This window comes from Euwallacea similis, chromosome 22, assembly GCF_039881205.1.
Source record: "Euwallacea similis isolate ESF13 chromosome 22, ESF131.1, whole genome shotgun sequence".
NCBI classification, from domain to species: domain Eukaryota; kingdom Metazoa; phylum Arthropoda; class Insecta; order Coleoptera; family Curculionidae; genus Euwallacea; species Euwallacea similis.
In genome coordinates this window covers 445,118-469,414 of record NC_089630.1, presented here as the reverse complement: position 1 = coordinate 469,414, position 24,297 = coordinate 445,118, and the positions used below count along the sequence as shown (strand labels likewise).

General features: G+C 40.5%; 1 protein-coding gene and 2 long non-coding RNA genes across 6 annotated transcripts in view; 2 read left to right on the top strand and 1 right to left on the bottom strand.

Moving 5' to 3' along the window:
- Ten-m (teneurin transmembrane protein Ten-m) overlaps window positions 1-24,297 on the top strand; it is an 80,066-nt gene that overhangs the window by 30,769 nt on the left and 25,000 nt on the right. For all 4 annotated transcript variants that reach the window (XM_066401225.1, XM_066401224.1, XM_066401227.1 and 1 more), the window contains exon 3: window positions 554-769. In XM_066401225.1, the coding sequence (XP_066257322.1) occupies window positions 554-769 (216 nt within the window). The remainder of the gene's footprint in view (window positions 1-553; window positions 770-24,297) is intronic.
- Window positions 10,994-11,374, bottom strand: LOC136416288 (uncharacterized). The gene is made up of 3 exons (XR_010752698.1): window positions 11,331-11,374; window positions 11,129-11,281; window positions 10,994-11,076 (listed from the first exon to the last, which is right to left on the bottom strand). It is a non-coding gene; the product is annotated as an uncharacterized lncRNA (long non-coding RNA).
- LOC136416240 (uncharacterized) lies at window positions 16,180-16,881 on the top strand. The gene is made up of 3 exons (XR_010752691.1): window positions 16,180-16,247; window positions 16,304-16,453; window positions 16,505-16,881. It is a non-coding gene; the product is annotated as an uncharacterized lncRNA (long non-coding RNA).

Here is a 24,297-nt window from a genome sequence, read left to right as displayed (position 1 = left end):
GAACGTTTTTTGAGCTAAAATACGTGTTCATAGACCAAATGGAAATGAAGTGGAAATTTCATAGGCGGTGAGTAAAGTATTAAAACCCCCTAAAAGCAGTAAACGGCAATGAATTGGATTCTCCATTAGATTCTATACGATTCTACTTAACAAGAGTTGGAGCAGAAAAAATGACGGATCTTATGAGGCAGCATGGAGAACTCGCAAAAAATCATAAGTATCACTTGTTCAAAATTCATATCACTCAAATCTTTCATCCAGGAGACACTGAAGAGTTTTGTACGAGTATCATGGCACTGTTGAAGCAAAATCCCCATTTTCCTCCCCTTAGAGTAATTTCAAACAATGTGGGCATACGCTGGCCTGCACGTCCACCAGATCTTGCTCCATTGGATTTATGGGCAACTATGAAAGATCTTATTATATTCGTATATCATACTACATACTCGGACAGCCTTAAGTAATCCACACAGACTTCCCATCACGAAACTCGAATTAAACATAACAAGTTCCTTTTTGCAAAAAAACTGACGGGAAGCATTTTATCTTGCAGGAAAGGGGCGTTTATATCCCGCTTACAGTCTGAGCGGTTCCGAGGGTGAAGAATCGGTAGGGCGCAGATACGGCGACCCCCACACCTACCAACACCCTCTCTACCAGCAACCAGCGGGGTTGAGCGACACTCCCACCTCAGAAAACGCCTCAGACGCCACCCTTACCGACTCAGAGCTGGCTCTAGCCAGGGATTCCACCCTTCTGGTGCATAACGGTGAGTTTCAGGGAGATTAAATTATAGTTTAGGTTCCATCAGAGGGGAAATTGATATAAAACGGTAATCCCCTAAATGCGGAACGGGCGTAATTTGAAATGGAAAAGCTTCGGATAAATTTTGCTTATGGCCTTTTGCGATCCTGGACTTCAAACGTATGAGAGTCTATTGATGTGTAGCGAGGCATTTGGCGAATCTCTATGCCCAATTAACTTTTGCTTTTACCTTGAATTTCATAGTTTCGTGATATACTGAAGGAACAGGCAATTTCTCTTGTATTGAAATATCGCTGCCACATAGACCGTTGTGTCCGGCTTGTCAAAGGACAATTCCTCCCGCAGGAATTGTCCTTGTAAAATATAAACGCCATTCGGGTCCACTAGTTCAGGAATTATTTTACCCTCGGGCGATGTAATTTTCATTTGCAACCGCAGTGAAATTTTTCCCTTCGATGATTTCCGGTAATACTGCAGATAACATTCACGGTAATAGTCAATGCGGCTAAAAAGCGATGAAGAGAGTCGAAATCGTCTCGGCTAAAGCCCTTTCGTATCAGTCGCAACTCCATTTCAATTTATACGTATTTGAAGATTTTCTTTCAGTTCAGTTGCCGATTTTAATTTCTTAGACCCATTGAAAAACCGAGGATTTGTCCTTAAATTCGGGAAAATTGCATTTTTGGGATGTGATTTGGACGCCCAAATGTATGATAAAATAAAGGGAAAATCTTCAAATACAAGGAATAATTGGAAATTGAAAAAGGTCGATAAATTCGGAACTTCAAAGGGATCGTTTTCTGTTGCTGCTCACTGGGCCTTAGTCCCAGTCTTTTGCTCAATCAACCCGGACTTTTACTCGAGATACTCCCGTAATAATCGCAGTTTCCACGGATAATTCCGACTTTGTAAAAGCGATTTACTTATTTCGGTATTAGGGAGGGAGACTTGATTAAATTTTATTTCATGCCTTTTATGGAGATGATCACAGAGCGTTCAGAGGAGCTGATCTAAGACTCAGTTATCCTCGATCGGGTGTTTAGCCGAATCGAAGCTCCTGGAATATTCGAAAATGTACCCCGCAATTCCGGTGTTTAAGCTCGGGAAGTCAGGCAGGTATCTGATTTTTCGGAGTTCAACCTTCAAAAAAGTCGACTTTTCTAGTCAATTTTCGATTATTTTCAATCCCTCTTCGGCATCCTCATCCTGCCTCTCCCTGCTTGCTACGCCCCTGCCTCCCGCGAAATTGAGTTATAAAGTTCGGGTCTCTAAAAATTCTTCCAGGTTTATAATTTCCAGGTTTTTAATAATCGCCAATAAAAGTCAGTAGCGCACTTGGATTTTTCCGAGCTGGCGCGCATTTTCAGAATTCAACATGTGGGGGATGGATTTTCTTAATTTTTTTTGTTCTCCCCCTCCTCGCGCGCTCCTGCCTTCCCGATCGAGCTGCAAAGTTAGTGTGGCAATCTCTAGTGTGTCCACATGCGGAAAAGTCATAGGCGTGCTTGGATCTCCGATCTTCGCACACATTTTTTGAAAATCGCGCGCAAATTTCTCGACGCTCAAAATTGGTCCCTTTCCATGGGAAAACTGAAAAAATTTAGCCGTCAATTTAGGAAGTTCCAGCTGAAACGCGGATCACACGTACGGTCAAAAAATTGAATTCTCAAAAATATCCAGATCCCCCGTTACGAGAGAGCATCTCGTGATTCGCATTTCGTAACACGTCGATGGCGTTATATATAATAATTTCGGACGTTCATGGACGTAATGGAGAAGTTGGAAATGAAACCGGGGAGCACCAGAAAACGCACTTTAATAAATTGAATCCATTTTAAAAATTAGAAATCCCGGGCCCCGATGATTTAATGGCCAGAACGTAGAAGCGCAGGGCAAATATTTGTATCGCTGAAATTAGTGAAATCCCATTGATGCCACCGGGCGAAATTAGATTCTGTGTGCTTGAGAATAACGGTTTAGTGCTTGAGAGTGCTCTGCCACTGGAAATTCTGGTTTCGACATAATGGACTTATGTTTGCTTTCATATCGGAAGCTGAAAGGAGTCGTCGAAACTTCGGCTGAGGGTCACTAAAGCAACAACGACGCAAAATGTGTCCTAACTGATCGTTATACGATTCACGTTTCTTTACAAATTAAAGGTCTTTCAATCGAAGGCAGAAACAAACTCCGTTCCATGATCCAGGCGCTTTCCAAATTCATTGCGATTAGGGTGTGCGTCGATGTAATCAATCACTGCCTGTCTATTACCATCGCGAAATTTCCATTCGCATTTTTCACCCTGATAAGCGTTTTGCATATACACACCGATTTTCTTCGGAGTAATTTCGCTTTAGGGTCCCATGGGAGGGTTGAAATTTCCAGAATTCTGGCATCAATGGGATACGAACATTGTCAGGAATTATTAGGGATTAACCCTGAAACTGCCATTAAACATTAAAATCGACAAAGCCACAACCTAATTCCCCTCGGCAAACTCAATAACAACATACTTTGAATTGTAAAATATCCGTCCCTCGTTTGTATTGTGTATTCCATATGGGTTCAGGGCGCAAATGGCATCGCTCGCGTAACATAATTCCAGAACTAGCGAACACCCGCCTGACGATCATATTTTATAAAGCCTTTCTCGATGGATTAAAGGTCGAACCCTTTTACATCCCTTTCTTATTTTTGCACACGAGTATTGCGGAGATGAGATCAGAATTATATCAATCTTTAGGCTCCCGACAATTGGATTTACACGTACACACTGTAAAATTTCTCGTTTCTAATTCATGAATTTTGCCTCGAAGGAATGGCGTAAGAAATAAGTCAAAGAAGGGGAGGATGCAAGTGCGGCTCTGTATAGGGTGTCCCTTTTCTGGATCTCAACATTGGGGAGCTCGAGAAAATTGTTTTTTCTCGGCATATCTCGCGAGGTAACTCAAAATGATTGACACTTCATCGTTGTGACTTTCTCTCTCCTAGAGTGTTATATTTGAAATCCGACGTTTCGATTTTCAGTCATCATCAGCTTTGTTTTTTTATCGACGCCATCTTGGATTTCCACGTGTTTGAATTCAGCTTTTTCTTCTGATTACGACGACGTGTCACATGTTATGGTCAATTCAGTGAGATCTTTCATAATTCCCCTTAATCTTTAGGTGGTCGCGCGGTGACAAATGATGCCACATGGAATTTAAAAGCGTATGTTTGTTATCTGTGAGTTCTATCTATAAGTTATTCCTCAAACGATGTTTGGAAGTTCGCATAGATTGTTTAATTTAGATATTCAATAATACTAAAATAATTATGCTTGTTTATGTGCTGGCGACACATGATGCCACGCGAGAAGTCGCGTCGCGCTATCCACGCGACCACTTAAAGGCTAAATAATAATCTAATGGAGCACGGTCTGGTGAACCTACCGGCCAACGCATGTCCACGTTGCTTAAAATGATTCTAACGAGGAAAGTGGAGCTTTTGCTCCAGCTTTGCCCCAATAGAGTTGAGTTGAGCTGCACGAACAAATACCCTGTGTTGTATACCTTCAGCTACGTATACTGCAACCTCCATCGCAACTAACGATAATATCTGAAATGGCAAGATCACTCCGCCTTTCTCTACGACATCGAACCTGCTTCCCGTTCTATTTTACCTAAATCCTCGATATACCCAACTTTCCGAAATTTTCTACTGTAGCAAGAAATCCATACGAACACTTTAACATCGAATTTTACACGAACTTGATTATCGACCGGTTCGAAAACTTGCCCTCAGTCTAGACCGTAGTTAATTGAACGAACTGTCGAATGATCCAGTGCGGGCCCTTCAGAATGATATTTCAAAGGGCCCGTGGCAGTTTTGCTTCGAAGTTATTAACTCTGAGATGAGCGGATATACATTTGACACTTTCCCCAAGAGCCAGAGGTAAAACTCCCTTTCCAAGTTGTTCCAGGTTCGATCCAGCGGTGGTAGTTTATTAGAGGTACTTGCGATCTCCAGTAATAAACCGAATAAATCCCCTCATATGTCGAAAATCTGCTGACTGCAGCAGGGAAGTATCGTGCGCTTATCCACATTTAATAACTACATAAGGAAGTTCCCAGGGGCACTTTCGACTTACAGCCGAGGGGATTTGTGTCGTATATGACATAGTTCAATTAAAATAGGGCCGAGTCAGGACGTTTTCTCATAGGGATTGAATTTGACGATGTCAATAATTCTCTCAAGGAAACTGTGTAGGTGCTGGAAATTAATTACCGGAAGCCTTTTCTACTTTTTATCTGCAGTTAGAAAAGTTTCCTCCTCCAACTATTTGAACGTCTTTCACGTTCATGCCCCAGAGGAGTGGGTTGCTGAACTTCCAGAGCATTCACTGGAAGGTAAATGTAGCCGATGTTTGCGGCATATTGAAACAGAGCTTTTAGCGGAGCTTTGCTTACTATGGGACGCACGTTCTCAGATTCACTGTCGCGTAAAACACCAACGACAAACTAAGAATTGGTAAATAATAAAAACTCAAAGAGAAGGACCTTTTACTTCTGGGAATGTTCGGGAAACTTCGGAAATTACGCTCAATTTCGCGGAACCGTAAGAAGAACTTGTGTGTGACGCTTCTGAGAGCAATTCCATGCTGACTGTTGATTTGTCTAAGAGAAAAACAGGGGAGTAGGCCCATCTCGGACAAAAACCAATATGACCCTTAAAATGGCACTCGCGCGCCACTGGGTTCAGTGCTAGGAGCAGGGCCGACTGGGGTACAAAATTAAGGCGGTTGTTAATCACGAATCAGGAGCGAATTGCTCGCAGGAGAGACAGAGGCTTAGTGAAATCTTTGACGCGAAAAAATCCCCTAATGTAGTCTTCAAACGATTTGATCGTAAAATAGTCCCGCACGCCCATGGCCTTAACCCTAGAAGCAGGGGCGTCCTCGAAAAATTAAAACTTCCTTTGAACGTAAGCCAGGGGCATACTACGTTTTATTTCATCAAGAATCTTTGAAATTTATTGTCTAAAAAGAGCTTTTAGACGATAAATTTCGAAGAACTGCTATCGCAACAGAGCTTCGTTCCCTTTATCCTAAGAAAAAACGTCCTTCTATGAAGAACGTAAGAATTTAAATTTAGAATCATCGCATTTAAACATGAAGGGAGAAAAGGGCTCTTTATTTCAAGAATGCGTATTTCATTACAGCTTCATTTAATGAATTGATCGTTCCCATCGACGAATATTAAAAGAGACTATATGGGTTTAAGATCCAGGTCAAGGGGCGATATTGAACTTATAACATTTGACGAATTATTATTAGGAGAGGAGCGCCTATAGAGGCTCAAAACCGTCGAGTGCCAACCTCCTAGATCGGTGAATTTATCCAGTAGAAATTCCCAAATTTGGTTAAAATTCAGCTATTTGGGGGCGTCTTCAGAGACGACTAGCGGCTCGTGCTCGGAACTCGGGTATCAATCAGCAGATTTAGCTCAGATTTTTTGGGGCTGAAGGTGATTTATTGAGGCTCAAAACCGCCAAATGCGAACCTTTCAGACCAACGAATTTATCGAATAAAAATTTCCAAATTTGGTTAAAATTCAACAATGCGGAAGCGTCTCCAACGATGACTTGAGGCTCAAGCTTAGATAGTTACGTGCAGTTTTAGAGATTGCTCGGACTTTTTGAAAGCGAGGCGCACCTGCAGAGGCTCAGAACCACCAATAAAGCCAACCGGTTAAAGGGATTGAGTGATAAAGGATTACTCATGCAATTCCCAAAGTAAATAAAACTATGCACCAAACTGGTCTATGACCACAAACGGGTCCAGCAAAGTTGTTCCCGAATTATTATTAAATTTGAGCTAACTGACTGCGCATCAATTGTGGAAAGTTAGCCCAAAAGGGCCCGGGCAGGGCTTCCTTTTGCCGGAATGGCGTCGGACGACTTCCTGTTGCCTCTCGCCTGGATCGGCCTGGATTAATCGGATTTCAGAACTATGAAACCGTATAAAGGGCCCCGGCACTCCGACAGCCCGGATAATTATCTTTGCGCCTCTAAACCGGAGAAATTTACATTTTAAGACGGACTTGTGCGGCGCTAATCCTCTGCGAACTGCTTCACATGTAAAAGTTGATAAACCCATTGTGCACGTCCGCTTTAAAAAATAATCAAACACAAACTGATATTCTCCTGCTGAAATCCATGACATATAGATTATCCTCGATCACTTTATCAGCGCTTTTTTTTTAACAGGGAAACGTCGCTTTGGCACGCTACTCATTCACCCATAAATATCCAAATCTACTCCCTTCAAGCAAACAAACAAACAACAGAGTTATATTAAGGGTGAAAACCCGGCCTTTGGGGACCATTCGGGGAGTGATTTATATCCTTTAAACCCCACGCGAAAAAGACAGTTTGTATAGAAGTTATTTCAGATAAGCAGATTAGCAAAATCAATTTCCTATGCGAGTACTTATGGATGTAGATTGGGGAGGAGGAGGAGGAGGTTCCCAGGCGCATTTATCTAACATAATACACCGATGATAACTACCTGTTTCGTGGTACGTGACCCTGCGCGAAATGGGGAAATTCTTAACGAAATTGGTAGAAATGCCCAGTTTTTTCCCACCCCCCGCCCCCTCGCGCTCCTGAGTTGCCTAAAGGTAGCGTCATTAAAGGGCCTTCGTCGGGACGCTTGTAAAACGTTGCACGTGACTGAAAAGTTGTTACGTGAATGTTCCGGAATCGTGATTAACGAGGGCAGTTTTTTCTCGGGGGGGGGATGCGGAGGGAATAAATTGCTACCTATACAAGTCCCGAAGACTCCAAAGCAAACAATATTGGCCAAATATTTTTTTGCATTAGTTTAAGGCTCTTATAAGGGAGCGAAATCTTGAAAGAAAGCGAGAGAAAGAATATCAATTTCCTTTATAGCCGTAATATATCCTTATCACCTCTTGAAAACCCGACGCGAGTGGGTATTTACCCCAATTTACCCTCTTTTGTGTCCGTGCGGATGATTGCCAGCGTCGATGGCCAATCTGGACAGGACGAAGGGAAAAGTCGGAATCAAATTTGCGACATTTCCAGGGCAATTTAAGGCGGCCATACGGGGGACGACGTTACGAGCTCATTTTCTACTTCTTGGACGAGATCGAGGTGCAGGCCCGCGCTTTGGACACGCACAGAAACTTAATTAAAAAGGCATAAAGCAATCGGAAAAATGGGGCCATAAATCCTGAAGGTGTGTTTGGAATGGGAGCAAACACGTTCGGGAAAAGTTAGAGGGGTGTCCAGGGGGTCGAAGAGTCCTTTATTAATTTGCCGGAATTATTTTTGTCGGTTTTCCACGCGTCCGTGGTTTTTCGGGCAGTTTCTGGGAGCCTCTAAATCGACCGATTTATCAGGAAAAATTCAACAATGTAGTTAAAATTAGGCAATTTAACGACGACGCGCTGCTCCGAACCTGAACTGACCTGAACTAACCTGCGTGTCAGATTGCAGGTTTAGCTCGGGAGCTAAATGTGCCCGATAGAGGCTCAAACATCCTGCACTTTCTCCATCGACGAAAAAATCGTGCATCAATGGGGGAGCATTAATTAACAACGATCTTGCACGGCTTGAAAGAATTTTGCTTAGAATCCGAGCCATTTTATCGCCAAACAAATAAGAAATTTGCCGCACGCGTGCGGCAAAGCGATTTTGACGCCCGCAAATCCGGGCGGCAATACCAAACTTTATCTTCCCCGTGCGACTCCGTTGCGTCCAATGCGGCGTAAGCTCGGCTAATACAACTTTTCTGATAAATGGAATCGATCGCATCCTTAAAATTAACGGTTAATAAATTACCGAACACTCGGTTCTTCGATTAGCGCCACTGCTTCGGTGGTATCTGTTCTGTCCATAATTTACGAGGAAAAGATAATGGAAAATAGTTCGTTCTAATTAAATTACCGACTTTCTTTTCGGTGCGGGAATTGGACAAGTTTGCAAAAAAGCCCTTCAAAGACAGCGAACAGAGAACCCGAAGTGAAATAGTCGATTTTATTTGAACGATTTCCTTCCCCTGCTGATTGTAGACAAGATCCTATTAGGACCGGTAATGACGCAATCAGGGCGTTTTAGTCCGTTTCCCACCCCCGGTGGAAGAAAATGGGATTTTTCTTGTCTTTGCCGGTATTAAATTTTCGCCAAAGTTTTAACGCTTTTCCTTCGCAAGGAAAATAAAGGCCGGTCCAATTAATTATTCCGCCCTCCCTTTCTCTATTGTCTTTCTTTAGCAGTTTTTAAATTTACTTTCGGATAACTGATGGGAAAACATATAAATAAAGTCCCTCGAAAACAGTGAAAACTCCCTCCTCCTCCTCCTCCTCCTCCTTGTCCTCGCCGCTGCTGTTAAAACTTTCGCATGTTTTGTGTACAGGTGCAGTTTTACGAGCACGAGGACGAAGGGAGAGGAATGAGGAAAAGGATGAAGTAATTATTATTGACAAACGACAAAGGCCCGAAGCCGTCATAACTCCGGCACAATTAAAGAAAAATGAAGTTAACAGGCAAGAGGTAATTTCGCAGCTAACGAGAGCTCGGGGATCCGGTTTATTCCGGGCCCAGTTATCACATCTGCATATAAATAGAAATATTATAAAATTCCGCTTAGCTCCGGACTGTAGTGGGTACATTGTTATGGGGGCATTGAATTTGGGGCAGGAACCACCCTGCATGGGGAGTGCGACGCACACGGGGGGAAGCAGTAAGCTAATCTCCGCGAATATCGTAATATATACACAGTGACAGCTTAATGATACTGCCATTGTCGGTAGAGTTAAAGCATATTACGTCGCCCCCCCCACCACTCTATCCACCCCACCACCCCCCGGTGGCACGTGACCATCATGCGTTTTGAATCGCCACCCGTCTGGAACGAAACCAGAAGGGAGGGACTGCTTTTATTGGAATTAAAGTTGTTATTAATTCCAGAGATTAATGGGTAAAATTAGCTTGAAAAGTGGTCAGAAAATTCAAGCTTTTGAATTCCAGCTCTGCTTTCGGCATTTCAATTTTAATTAATTTAATTTAATTTAAATAAAGTTATGAAACTTTCTTAAATTTGTGTTTTTTGTTCCTCCGTGTACATCTTCGCCTCAAGGCAGCTCTAGAGATGCGGCTCGATTCTCAGCCTGCAAAATTGGCAGGATCGAGGGGTTATTCGACCCGATATTTCCTCGGTTGTCTAAACGCCTGATTTTCGGATTAAATCACCATCTTCAGACCTGCCAATAGCGCCTTCAGCGGACTTGCCTGAAAGCACTGGAACCTGCGTAATAACCGCACTGAACTTGTCATTGAGGTCTTGTCAGTCAGGTTTTGTCATTTAGGGGCACCTGACGCCACAGACATCTGTCTTGTCTTAAGAGCTCTAATGCCTCTAATTCTGAGAAAAACCCGAACCTTCCCCGGATAAAAGTTCCTCAAAGTTTCCCAACGATTTTTCCTGGGAAACAAAGGGCGCTCCAATTATTTACTTTGCTCCTCTTTTTTTTCTCTCTCTTCGCAAGGTTTATTGTTCTTGCATGCCTGCCATTGTTAAGTACTTCAGGACCCGAATAAAAGACAAATAAACAACCGGCTGAGATAAATAACATGAGGGTCGTTAACGCAAATAGACGAAGGTGTGACATAATGATTTTCTTTCCCCGTCATAACTCGAAATAATGTCCGGGAGATTTTCGCTGATTTGCAAGTTTGAAAGTTTTATATCGTCACAATTTTCCGGAAAGGCCCATTTCGTTCGGGCTGATTAGATTTCTCCGGCGTATTTTTGTAACTTTTTCCATTTAAATTAGACTTTGACGGGTTTTAATTTGCCGGAGCAAGTCGAACAGTGCTTTCATTTTGAGAAAGTATCGGATTATTTCGAGTTTTATGCCGCAATCAGGGCCGAGTCCGGGGGACTCCCCGAGTCGTATTTATTTTGCCGGGAAAAAAACCCGGGAACAATGCCATTGCAAACAAAGCGGAATTTCAGGCCAATTATTGCCACTTATACGAATCGAAATATAACAGCTATTTAACGGTTCCAGTGAACAATATGTTAACGATCGATCAGTTATTAATTTCAAATTTCCGCAAAACAAAATTCCCGCACTTTGATAAATTCGTATAAAAGGCGCAATTACATTTGTTTGTGTCCTGACTTGGAAAGCACCAATTACCAAAATAATTTAAAACAAATTCGTAATCTGGAAGTTCTTTATTTCCTATTTTCTCAGTAAAGGCATCATAATCGAAGTTGAATTATTTGCCGGCAACGCCATCGATCTGAAAGGACACACAATTGAAAGAGGAAGCAATTCGATGGAGAAATACTTACAACATTGTCTGCTAAGTCAACAACCGACCCGATGGCTTCTTTAGGAATAACCATTACATCATCGACGACATTTTTAACAGTTTCTAGGATCTCTTCAATAGCTGAAGTGAGCCCCACCAATAACAGCACCAGGAAACCAAAGATCGCAATTACCTAAAAGAGGCACTTTGATCAAAATCCTTAAAACACCAAAGCTCGGTACCTTCATTTCGCTGCTGAAATTCTACCAGAAGCTCAACAAGTTACTGAATATTTTACCTTGTAATCTTCGACTATTTAAAACCCTCGCTTATCAGCAAATTTTATCTGTAAATTGACGTCTTGCAGTTCTAATTATGTACGAGTTTCTAGCTTTTCTGAAAAAAAAAACACATTAACGCGACTCTCTTAGCGATAATCGACTGCGAAATTATAGAAGTTTTTGCTGCTACGAGTCATCCGTGCAGTTTTTCTGTGGTTTGTGACGCTTGGGACATGTAAAAGTAGATGCCTCAGGTGGAGGAAAAATTAAAATATCAGCAAAAATGGACTCCAAAAGGAGATAATGCGTTTCTAACGAAGCTGTAGTGAAGAAAATCAATCTGGCCGCATATTTGAGCTTTCACTCGGGAGGAATTTCTTTCTCTGACGCAACTTTTGGGTAATAAAATTACAGTGGAAATTGCCTTCAAATACTCCTCAAACTGATAGGAAAGGTCAAAATTCGTCTGTGTGACACTTCAACGAGGCTGTAAACCTACACACCTCAATTTTTAATCAAGAACTTGCTAACTTACACCGACCCGACCGAAAAAACTGCTCCGACTAAGAGCTTTAGCACGGAATTCTTTGCACTTAAATTGAAGACAACGGAGATAAAACCGTTTACAAATGTGCCTCAAAACACAATTTTTTTTGGGAAATTCTCCTCCGCGGAAAAAACGCAAAAAAAGCTGCAAACATGACTTAAGTTTGCTCGATGCTGACTTAAGGTAGAATTTCAAGCAATTTTCCACCTTTTGATGGGAAAAACTGGGATATAATTAACATCAAATGTTCCTCAAAGCTAAGCCCTTTTTGAACCACTCTCCTCTTCTGCGAGAAGGGCTGCTGCACCTTGGCTCGCATCTTTAAACTTGTAATCTCAAGTACTTTTAGAATTTGGCGACAGCAAGAACATCGCACGTTTAAACATGCAAAGATCCGTTTCTCTATTATTTAACTGGCGGAAACAAGAACCTTATTAACCTCGAATGATGCTCCAAACTGCAAAACAAAGTCCTCTTGGAGCGATTCCGCTGTGCTGCAAGAAGCTTTTGGATCACTAAAACATGTCAAATTTTGCTTTGCAAGTTTCAGCGTTCAATTAGAAGAATTTCTTCACTGCTAGATTGCCCAAAGCAAGTTCATTATTACTTCACGTTTTATGTAAAAGTCGCCTTTGTTTGGCTCTATGGGACTAAAGCTTTTCGACCCCTGACAAATTTCGGGACAAAACGTCCTTCAAATTGGACAGCAATTTCATTTCAAAGAAGGTGCTGGATTGTTACAAGTTTTGTCCCGTAATCAGGGGCCGAATCGGCGATTTTCCTGGTTTATATTTATTTTTTTGGAAAGAAATTCGGGCACATTGCCGCTGCCAAAATAGCGGAATTTGAGGGCAATTATTGTCACTTACGCTAATCGAAACACAAGTACAGTGCACAATACATCCTCGATCGATTAACTACTAAGTTCAAATTTCCGCATTTGATAAATTCATATAAGACACATTAGGTGGTGGTGCCCTGTTTGGAAAAGCGCCATTCACCAAAATTATTTAAAAAAAAAACGAAATCGTAGATCTAGAACTCTTAATTTTCTATTTACTCAGCAATTACATCGTCATCAAAGTTGAATTATCCGGATTTTAAGCCCATTTTTAGGAGGCTACAGCTTAGATACAAAATCCATCGAACATCTTTTACGTGTGGGACAACAATCCCAAACAGGGCGTTTCAGGGTTGTGGTGACAAAAGCCTAGGGGAGATCCCTCTGGCCAAAATGAAAAAAAAGTTCATGTGAACGTGAGGCCGCAAGTGCTTTATCTTCGAGATACAGGGTGTTAAGTTAAAATAAAAAGTTCTTTATTTATCGCTTAGAAGCGCATTTACCTATTTGAATACATTTTTTACGGTTTATTAAAACAATTATTATACATTTGCTGAACCAGTAAATTTCATCCAGAATTTCCAGGAGCGTATCCAGCGAGCAAGTCGGTTATTTTTTTGCAAGAAAACCTGTCGCCCTGTATTTTTTTGCGGTTTTTATGTGATATTCAGATAACCCCACAAAAATAGTACATTTTTGTCTTTTAGCTTTTTTCGTGTTTTACTTCGTTTTCCAGAAAAAAATACATTGCCATGCTTCGGTACGTCCCTGAACTCCATACGGAGAGATAACAATGCTAAGAATTTTTTTTTTAAACAAAACGATTGTTTTTATTGTAGTCTGTATTGATTTGAGCTGGAAGTCAACAACGTTAGTGCTTAAAATCTGTATGTTTTTGTTTTTTTCTCTTTTTTTTAAACTTAACACCCTGTATCTCGGAAACAAAGCACCTGTGGACCCATGTTTGCATGAACTTTTTTTCTTATTTTGGTCAGAGGAATCTCCTCTAGGCTTTTGTCACCACAACTCTGAAACACCCTGTAGACATAGTCTTCAACATTAACCAGTGCATTCTCAGCAATTGTATTAGCTTTGTTAAGGATATCTTTAGTAGCTGAGCTTAAACCCTCTACAATGCTAGCAACTGATGACCAACAGCACCAAGAAACCAGCCAGTACAATTACCTGAAAAGTGGCATTTTGATGAAAGACAAAATTTCTCAAAATACCACAAATCAGTGCCTTCATTTTGGTGTTAAAAACTGTACTTTATAAGTTACTGAATAAGTTACCTTGAAATCTTCGATTATTTAAAGCTCTCACTATCAGAAAATTTTAGTCATAAATTAACGTCTTGTAGTTCTAATCATTGGGTAATTTATTATATAAATTTCTAGCTTATCTGGGAAAAAAATCAATAATTGGAAGGAAATTGTCTTAAAACGATATATAATTGCGCAAATGCAACAACAAGTTTTTAGGAAAACTGTACGAGAAAAAACTTGAATTTCGCTGCAATTTTAAGTTTGCCTTTAAGAAAAACCTCTTCCTTTGCTGCAACTTTTGGGCAAAAGAAATCCAGTGAAAATCGCTTTCGCGTTATCTTCAAACTACCCGGGACATTCATTTTAACGTTAAAATGAGGCCCTGAGCGTAGATTCCTCTATTTCTCCGAACGAAGACGTTCCTAATCTCAAGTACTACCCAAAGTCAAATCCTTCTCGAAGAACTCTACTCAAGACGCACGGCCCTGCTTCACACGCTGTATCGAGCACTTTCAAGTATTTCTTCACTATTAGTCTGGCAAAATCAGAAACGTTAATTTTATTCGAGCTCAGAAACTTCCTCTAATCGGCATCTTTTGCCTCCTCGGTTTGGACGAGTCCAACGTAAAGAATTTGGCTTCACACGCTTTCATTAATACGCTTCTTTCAGCCAATCAGAGGGCGAAGAGACGCTAGACGCTGCGCGTTTAAACATGTGAAGCAAAATTCGGCATTTTCAGTCAGTGGTCGAAAAGCTTCAGCAACATCAAGTTAAACAAAGAGGATTTTTAAATAAAATGTGAAGAATTGATGTGGTAAATTGAAATTGCAGGCTAAAGCGTGTGAAGCAAAATAAAACTTGTCCGGTTGTCCAAAAGCTTTCTGCAGCAAGGACAATACATTCACGATCGATTAACTATTAATTTCGAATTTCCGCAAAACAAAATTTCCGCACTTTGATCAATCGGTATAAAAGGCGCAATTACGTTTGTTGAAATCCTGGCGAAAAAGGGCAAATTATCAAAACGACGTCATAAATTTGAAAGTCTTTATTATCGCTACAATTGCATAATAATTACAGTTGGATTATCAGCGGCCAACGATCCTCTTAAGCTGGAAAGAAAATAAATTCAATAAGAGGAAATTCAAGAAGGGCACGTATTTATGCTGTTGTGTTACTTACACTGACCCTAAGGTGCCGTTGAGGAGTTCCTCAAGGGCGTCCAGTAAATCTTCAAGAGCACTTTTAACCGAGACTGCAATGTCGTCAGCTGAAGCCGAACCCATCGCTAAAAACACCAAAAAAGCAACGAATGCAGTTACCTGAAAAGGACATTTTGATCAATCACCAAAATTCTTAGAACACCAAAGCTGATTACCTTCGTTTTGGTTTAAAATTCCACCAGAAACACAATAAACTGCTGAAAGCCCTGCTGTGAAATATTCGATTATTTTAGGCCCCCACAATCAGCAAATTTGATCAGTAGATTGATGTCTTGCAGGTCTAATTATGCACAGATTTCTAGCTTTCACGGAAAAAATCTAAACGAATAGAAAAACTGCCTAAAAGTAATTTCCAATTGCGTAAACATGTTGATACGTGTCTGCGAAAACCAGTCGAAAATAACTTGATCTCACTACAATTTTGAGTTTTCCTTTAAGAAGAATCTCCTCCTTTCCCCTTAAATTTGCTCTTAAAATTGCCCTTAAAATTTCCATCTTTAATCGAAGAGCGACTTGCAAGAGTGAACCAGAACTAACTCGAATTAACGCGACTGGAAGAACAGGGCTGGAGATGTGGTTTGACCTGCGACTTGAAGCCATGACTTACTGAAAGAGGAATTTGTCTTGAAAAACATTCGAAGATGTGTTTGCTCGAGTTTTTCTCAAATTTAAGCACTTTTTTTCCAAAAAAAAAACTCGAAGTTGCAATGAAATTGAAGATTTTCCTGTCATGAATTCCCTTGAAGCATCTTATCGCATTTATGCAATTGGAAATGACTCCTGAGCCGTTTTTGTACAATTATCAATATTTTTTTGCAGAAAACGTAGACTTTCGCTCATAATTAAAACTGTAAGAAGATAATTTATAGCTAAAATATACTGATAATGAAAGCTTTAAATAAGCTTTCATTATCAGTACATACAGAGCTTTTCGAAAAGTGCAAGGCAGGATACTCAGTAGCTTGAGTTTCTAGTGAAGTCCAAAAAAAAGCAAAATGAAGGTAGCAAGATTCGATGTTTTAACTATTTTTGTTGTTTACCAAAATGCCTTTTCCAGATAATTGCATTCATTAGTTTTCTGGTGTTCTTAGTGGTGGATTTGGCTTCAGCTGACGACACTGTAGACTCCGTTAAAACTTCCATTGGAAATATAGGAAACATCCCTGGTAACATCATCCATGATACGTTTAAAACAGTGGAAGACATTGTAAGTACTCTTCCGTTGAATTTCCCCTTCGTGAATTGATTTTCTTTCCAGCTTTCCACGATCATTGGCCCAAAATAATTCAACTTTGATCGATGTATAATTATTGCGATAATAAACACCTTCAAATCTATGATGTTGTTTTAAGCAATTTTGATAATTGGCCCTTTCCAGGTGAGGACTCCAACAAACGTAATTGCGCCTTTTATACGAATTTATCAAAGTGCGGGAATTTTGTTTTGCGGAAATTTGAAATTAATAGTTAATCGATCGTGAATGTATTGTGCACTGGACCTGTGTTTCGATTCGCGTAAGTGGCAATAATTGGCCTGAAATTCCGCTTTTTTGGCAGCAGCATTGTGCTTGATTTTTTTCCAGCAAAACAAATAAAAACCAGATAAATCGCTGATTCGGCATCTGATCACAGCATAACCTTGAAATCGCCCAATATTTCCTTCAAACTGTTTCACTTTGGCTAATTTTGGTTTGCTCGAAGCAGATTTTGGACCGCTGGAACATTAGATATCCTGATTGACATGTTTTGACATTGTTTTGACATCAAGCATGTCAAAACATGTTGACATTGATTTCACACAATTGACATTGACATTGATTCAAGCATTTTTCTCTGCAATTGTCAATCTGAAATTCCCTTTCTCGAGCTTTTCTGGAGAACCACATGAACTCAATCAGATCTTTAAGGGGAGATCAACCCTAAAAAATTGCCCTCACTCGCCCACCCTTGCACACCTCAAAAAGCTGCAGATCTCCGGATAAAATGGGTTTTCGCCACTAATTTTCCCCACTTTCATGAATGTGACTGTTGCTGTTATAACATAATTTATTTACGAAAGTACTATAAAATTCTAACAAAGTTTCACGTTCCCAAGCGGATCCTACATCCCAATGAACAGGCCGTCGACCGCGATCCTCTGTATCCCACCATTGGGACTGCTAATTACATCAGTCGCAATCTTTCCCTAAAAAAATCGACCTTCGGTGACTATAACAAAATGCTTCAAATTTTTCCCAATAATTATTGGACCGCTCCTTTAGCCATGTTTAAAACTCCTCCTACAACAGCCCCAGGATTCCTTAATGCTGTGTCTATGGCCTGTTTATTACCAGCATTTCCTGCAGAATTGAAAGCATTAGCTAAGCATTAATTAATTAACAGGGTCGGCACACCACTGAAGGAAGTCGGAGGCATTAAAATCATCAAAATTGGGGCCATTGAAAAGACTTAAAGAGAGTTTGTTTATAGAGGAATTTCATATTGTGAGTTTTATGTGTGTACTGTGAATGTACTTGTAGCATTTACAGTACATATCAGTAAGCTACATACGGTGAAACTATGGGCGTTTTTCGCCCGTTACCTTGAGAGCTGGAACTTGTCTAATACGGACTTGACGTCGGTGATAATGAACTTTTTCAGCTATAATTACAAATATTAAGTTTAGATAATGATAAATGTACTTTTAGAGGTCTTAAACCTTACGAATAACATGTTTACCCTGGAATACAGGCAATCCACCATACGCAGTAACGCAAAGTGCGCGAGATATACTCTTTCGATTATTTTTAACTTTGGGGCTCAGGAGCTTTCTTTTGTGCCTATTAGCGAAAGCTATGGGCATATTTCTATACATTTTCACTCTAAAAAGGGCCAATTATCGTCGATATTCTTACCAAGACCTCGAATTAACAGTTTTACGACCATTAGAAAGTTTTACTACCAAGTGGAGGGCAAAAAGGGACCGAACTTCGAGGCTCTTATTACCGAACTCTAATAGTCGTCTACAGAAGGCCATTTGATCCCCTCTAGTTAGCTACACGATGATTTTAGCTGGGAATTTGATGTGTTGCAAAGCAAAAAGGTGCATGAAAAATGAGTTTAATTTTATTCGTATAGTCCACATTCGAAGTGTGAAAAATTCCAAGTGGGCGTTCGTGTTAGTGACGGCTACATTTGTCTACGGTAATTTGGGCCCCATGAAAAATGCTTGGAAAAGAACTGCCAAATGCATACATGCTGCCGAATTCGTTATTGCAGTCCTCGATATGGAGAAACCCCAAAAAATCCGTAATTTGGTTATTATTTTTGCACCTTTAGGTGATTAGAAACGGACGACCTTTGCATGAACTCGGAACCATTTTCGAGGGTCAACGGTATTGTTGCACACTGTTGTCTCAGTTAAAACTAACTGAGTAATAGTCACCTTTTACCAAGGGCTGGACGAAAATTTTTCTTGACATTTTGGTGATGAATCACGCACCGTTTTCAGAATCTAAGAGAACGGAGTAGAAAAACAACAATTTCAATAATCAAATAAAATGAATGAATGGCGAATGTGTAAAATATTCAGAAATTCCTCTTCTCAATTGCTGAGGAACGTTTTTGTCATGCAATCGTTCCAGAAGGTTGATTTAAGTGATTGGTGCTTAATTATGGTACCTAATTTAATTAATATTTTCTTTGGTTCTCTTTTTTATGCTGATTATTCTTAGAAATGATGTGTATTATTGTTTAGTTGTTTATGTAGTAAACGCCAAACAAAAAGTCTCGCACGTCATGTATAACGAAATAACATGGCCACATTGGTTATGTTTATCTCGTAAGCGATATATATGAAACTTATTTAGTTATCATTATCATACGAAAGTAAAACCTATTAATTATTAAAAATATGATGAATATGGCCATATAGGTACATATATATTAAAATATAAACTTAAATATAGTAAAATATGGTCAGAAATTTTGATGTGACGTCATTTAGCTAAAATTCGATAATTCCACTGAGATGTAAACATGATCACTAGAAAAATTTTAAACCGACAGGGTTGCCATCAATCGCAAACCCATATTTGTTTGTGTGTTGATCATTAGATAGATAGAGTTTTATTTACTTACACAATAATAAATTCTTTAATGAAAAGCATTTTTTTATTACATCACATTGACTGTCCTGAAACAAATTATATCTATATCGCCTCAAAGATTTGTTCGGAAGTCTGGCAACAGCGCGACATAGCACTTTGATGACGTGCGAGACTTTTTGTTCGGCGTTTACTATATGTGATTATTATCAGTACTATCCACTCGTCACGTGGTTTTACAAAAATCTGTCACACGAAAGCGACGCTCTGAGTCAAGAAGGATTTGGAAACAAAACAATGCTGCTTCGCTTGTCAGTATTGATGGCCTTCTCGCATTTCCCCCCATTTCGCTCGCAAAAAGTATCAAATTTCCATTGAAAATGTGGAGAAAATTTGGAAAACTTTGTGCGGAGCTGAAGATTAATTTCATAGAAACGTAATGGGTTTTCATACGACATTGGACCCCGCTCAAAACAAGTAAAAATCACACTTTTAAAAAAACATTTGAATTGACAATACCGAGAATATTGTGACGTTTACGTCCGGGCCTCTGAAGGGCGGAGCGATGCCCAAGCACGTTGCTTTCAGTGCGGCCGAATATCAGTGGCGGACGTGTGCCCAGGCAGTGCAGTGCCCCGTAAATTTTTAGCAAAACTTTATCATAATGTTATTTTTAGCGGCATTTTCTGTTTGTTTTTCCCCATATAGTGTGCCTTTCCAGTGTGCAATTGCAGTGTTCCCTACACTTGCGTGTGAAGCGCTATCCCCAAATAGAGTAAAAGAAAAAATAAACTTAGGTGCCACGCTAAACGTTGTTTTTTAATTTGTTGACCCGCTGACCACAATATATTTCATTGTGCTTTTTTCCACATAATCAGATTATACACAGTTAAACCTTTGGAATTTGCGCAAACCCCTTTATTTATAGCGGGGGCTCAAAAACGAATTGCATGCGGCACGCATCCCCCTCATGCAAAATTCACCCGTTTACCCGAGTCGGCCAGTAACCGCTATAATTATGCTGTAAGTGTAAGCAATTCTGTTGTAACTATTTAAAATAGGCCTGATTTCGCGATTAGGGCCGCCCTAATTGTTTATATATTTAGTTACAACTCGCGTGCCGGTCTGATTAGAGCTTTGCACAGTCTGGATATTTTCATGGATGCATAAAACCCTCGGCAAATGAAGGTATTAAAGGGATATTCAATAAGCCCTAAAGACCGTCTTGTATATTATGGGAAATTAAAAAAATTGCGATGTTCCCAGCTTGCGCTCTATAATTACAACTTTGCGCACGTACACTCCCATTTCATTAGCCCTGGGTTGGAGTTTCAATTTCATTCAGCTTTTAGCATGAACTTTTACACCTGAAATTGCTTCGCTTTTTTCGATTTTTTTTTAGCCAGCAACATGAATATTATTCAAACCGTCCATCTCGAAGGATGCCCTCTTCGAGGGTTGATGTAGGCCCGATATGTCGCGACATTATTACGAGGGATTGAAGACATATTGAAATAGGGGTGCTATTCCAAGCTGGTCCTCTATGTCTGTCATAGCGAGATGACGAATTTATTTCCATGGGTGCTCCATATCATTTTTTCTTGAAATATTCTACTTAGAAAACGTCTTTTTGCTCGATCAGTGCTCTCTAGCCTGAAGGATTCTAAACAATTTCGGAGAAATGTGCAACGTCCCTTTTTATAATGACCGATCAGGATCTTTGACACCTCACCGAACTGAGTCATGAAAGGACAATAAAGAGCGATTTGTATGAAAGAAGTCCATGCATAATAATGGCGCATTTTCTCACCGCACATACTCGTTCTTTTGTGCCATGAAAGGTGGTCGTCATGAGTGGGTTCTATACGTGATCACACGATTATTATTCAGAAGTCACTCTTGCTCAGCTGCTCAATACGACGACATTATCCTGCTGCAATTGATTAAAAAATAACAATGACATGATCAGGCACTGAAGAAGGAAATTGTTACAATGGAAGATGCACGTGACTAATAATTGCGCGTGCCCAAGTTGGTGACAAGAATGAAAAAACGATGGGTTCTTCGATGATGAAGAGTTCTCCAATGGGGTTCCCGTACATCCGGAAATATACAGGGGGTTTCATTTGAAAAATAAGATTCCGCGACTTTGTTATATGCCTCATATGCGATGTCCGTCGCATCCATCGTCCATTTTGCCCATTTCACCAATCACTAGCGAGGTCCATTTAACCGTTTAAAAGAAAGCCGTTCCTCTCGGATAAAGCAATCCATGGGTTCGAGAGCATACAGGGTATTCTAGGACCGTAGAACGAAGCTAATTTGAGTAGTGTATGAATTTTCGGAGCAGTTCCCAGGAACCTGAAGACCCGCTTGAAATCTCGATTAACCGAAAGCAAGTTTTATGGGGTTCCAAAGTGATTTAGCGTGACTTGAACTTAAACATGGAAAAACACAATTTCCGTGGTGTCGATACACTTAATCGAATTTCCCATACCTCGGAGAGTGTCTGGCTCGATAGACCCATGTTATATGGGCTTCCAGCAGGATCGCTCCGGGATCTCAGGAGAGCAATCACCGCAGATTAGTTACCTTAACTGCAGGAGCTGTCTGTTTCGCGTTCGGATGTTGTAGATATAACAAAAGGAAAACAGATAATTATAGTGGCGAAGATAATGGCCTGCAAGACGGCAGTAAAACCCGGTGAGCAGGCAGGAAAAGTGCCGCGGGTCCTCGAGGATCATGGGCAGGGATTTTTACCAGCAAAAATTACCGCCCGCGGCAAGAAAAATTACTATACAGCCCCGAAACGAAGCCATTTTCACATAATAAGAGTGACTATCTCTGGGTCATTTGTTCCGTAGATTACGATAGATACGGCGTCGTGGATTTATGTTATGAATTTGTCAACGTCGGAGGAGGGTTTTCGAACGGGTTTTTGACACGCCAGGGTGGCTTCCCCCCTAATAAATTAAGTTCCTCTGCATCTAGAAGTCGATGGGGTAGTTAAAACCGGTAAGAATAAAGCTCCCCCGGAATGCACGAAGCGGGATAATTTAAATGGGGCCATAATTGTCAGGTAAAAACATGCTAAACAGGCAGCAAGACAAAGCGCATACGAGAATGGTTATGGGCGCGGTGAAAACATGCAAATACACGTTTTGAATTATTCCCGCAAAGTCGCGTATGCAGCCTAACAAAGTGTTTCTCAGTTAAAACGTCGCAATTACGAAGATTTACGTGCCCTTTATGTTTTCGCCCATGGGTGGGTTTATGTCGTACCTTGTACAGGGAGGGAGGTTTCCACGCCTCAAGACGTAAACTATGGAGAAATAAATAGCGAGATTATCCACGAAGACAATAATTAAACTACGAGAAAACTTCGACAATAGAACAATCAAAGCTCGACCCATTAAAGCTCTTGTTGCGAGCTTATTTAGTTTAATAATTGAGTCACATCTGGGAAACTTATTAACACCAGTTTCTTAACAGAATCAAATAGCAAATGTTCCAAGGAACTTTCTATTGAAAGAGCCGAAAGCTCTTTCGTTGGTGGGGAGCGTTGCAGCCGTGTTAGAGTTGGGTGTGAGTGTCCAAGTGCAGTCTCCATTAGTCCCTAATCCACAAGTAGTAGAAAATTTCTGGCCGTACGGGTTTTGAATTAAACATGAATTTCATGGGTCGAGGCGGAAATTTGACCCAAAACGTCTTGTTTAAGACACTCCTTGGATGCTGTTCCCCATAGGAAACCACTGGCGCAACTTTACGGGCCTTGATTTTTTAAAGAACTGTTGAGAAAGTTGCTAAAAACCCTACCCCCTGTCGGTCTTGTTTGTGGATTAAAGAGCCTCGAAATGGCTCTTTTTGTTCCAAAAATCCCTAAGTCCTCATCAAGACAAAACTTAGCAGAGGCAATTTCTTAAAGCCCTATGATAAATCAACCCTCTCGCTGAAAAAAATTTAAATTCCCATGCCAGAGCTAGAATTTACAAACGCAACAAATTCACTCTCATTCGCGGAAACATCAGAGGCGTGCGAGCCCTGGCTCCAGAGGAGGCTCCCTTTCATTTTTTCCACCCCATAATTGGAGTGGGAATGGAATTCAAAGAACATCATAGGCTTCAAAGAAGACACACAAATTACAAATTCTCGATGACTCAAAACAGATGCAAATGTGCTTTTATGGGCCGATTTAGTATGCATTTTGCATACAAAGCTCGCACCTCGTAGCGGCTAATAATCACTTAAGATGAAGCTTTATTTTTAGTTTCGGTTTTACCCGCGGTCGTGTTAAGCTCGTAGCTTAACCGAGGAGCAATTTTGTGGAAGTAATTTTCCAATTATACTTTCCTCACCGATCCTTAATGCTGTTAGCCGGCCTTAAAGCCTCAAGCCAACTTGGAAACTACTGAAAATTTCATGTAAGTACCCACTCACCGAGACCGCCATCAGGACAATAATTTCATTTGGCCTAATTAACGATAGAGGAAAAAGTGGCCTTGAAACTTCCGAGCCATCTGTTCAAATCCGAGCCGTTTAAACACTAATTTATCTATTAGATCTTGCAGTGTTCCCAGCCAGTCTCATTCAAATTCTTCTTACACATTCGGACGTCTCACTCTGTGGGTGGGCGAGGAGGACGGCCGTTTTTTCGACAAACCATAAGGTTTTGTGTATGGCCATAATTTAGTCTTCGGGTTCCTATTGATGTGGCCTTTTTTCTCGTGGTCGCTATGGGTGGTAAGTGGTTTTAAATTAAAAACGTCGCTTTTGTTCTTAAACAAGGTTAAACTGGCCAGCTCCTAATCGGCTCGCAAACTCCCAGCACGTCTCTTTGAGGAGTGGAAAAAACTCGAATGCCAAGTGGGTAACTCGATTAAAACCGAATTGGAAAAACACAAAAGAGAGTCTCCAACTTACAAAGAAAATAATTGAATTGCGCAGAATTCTTATGCAACTTCGTTAAT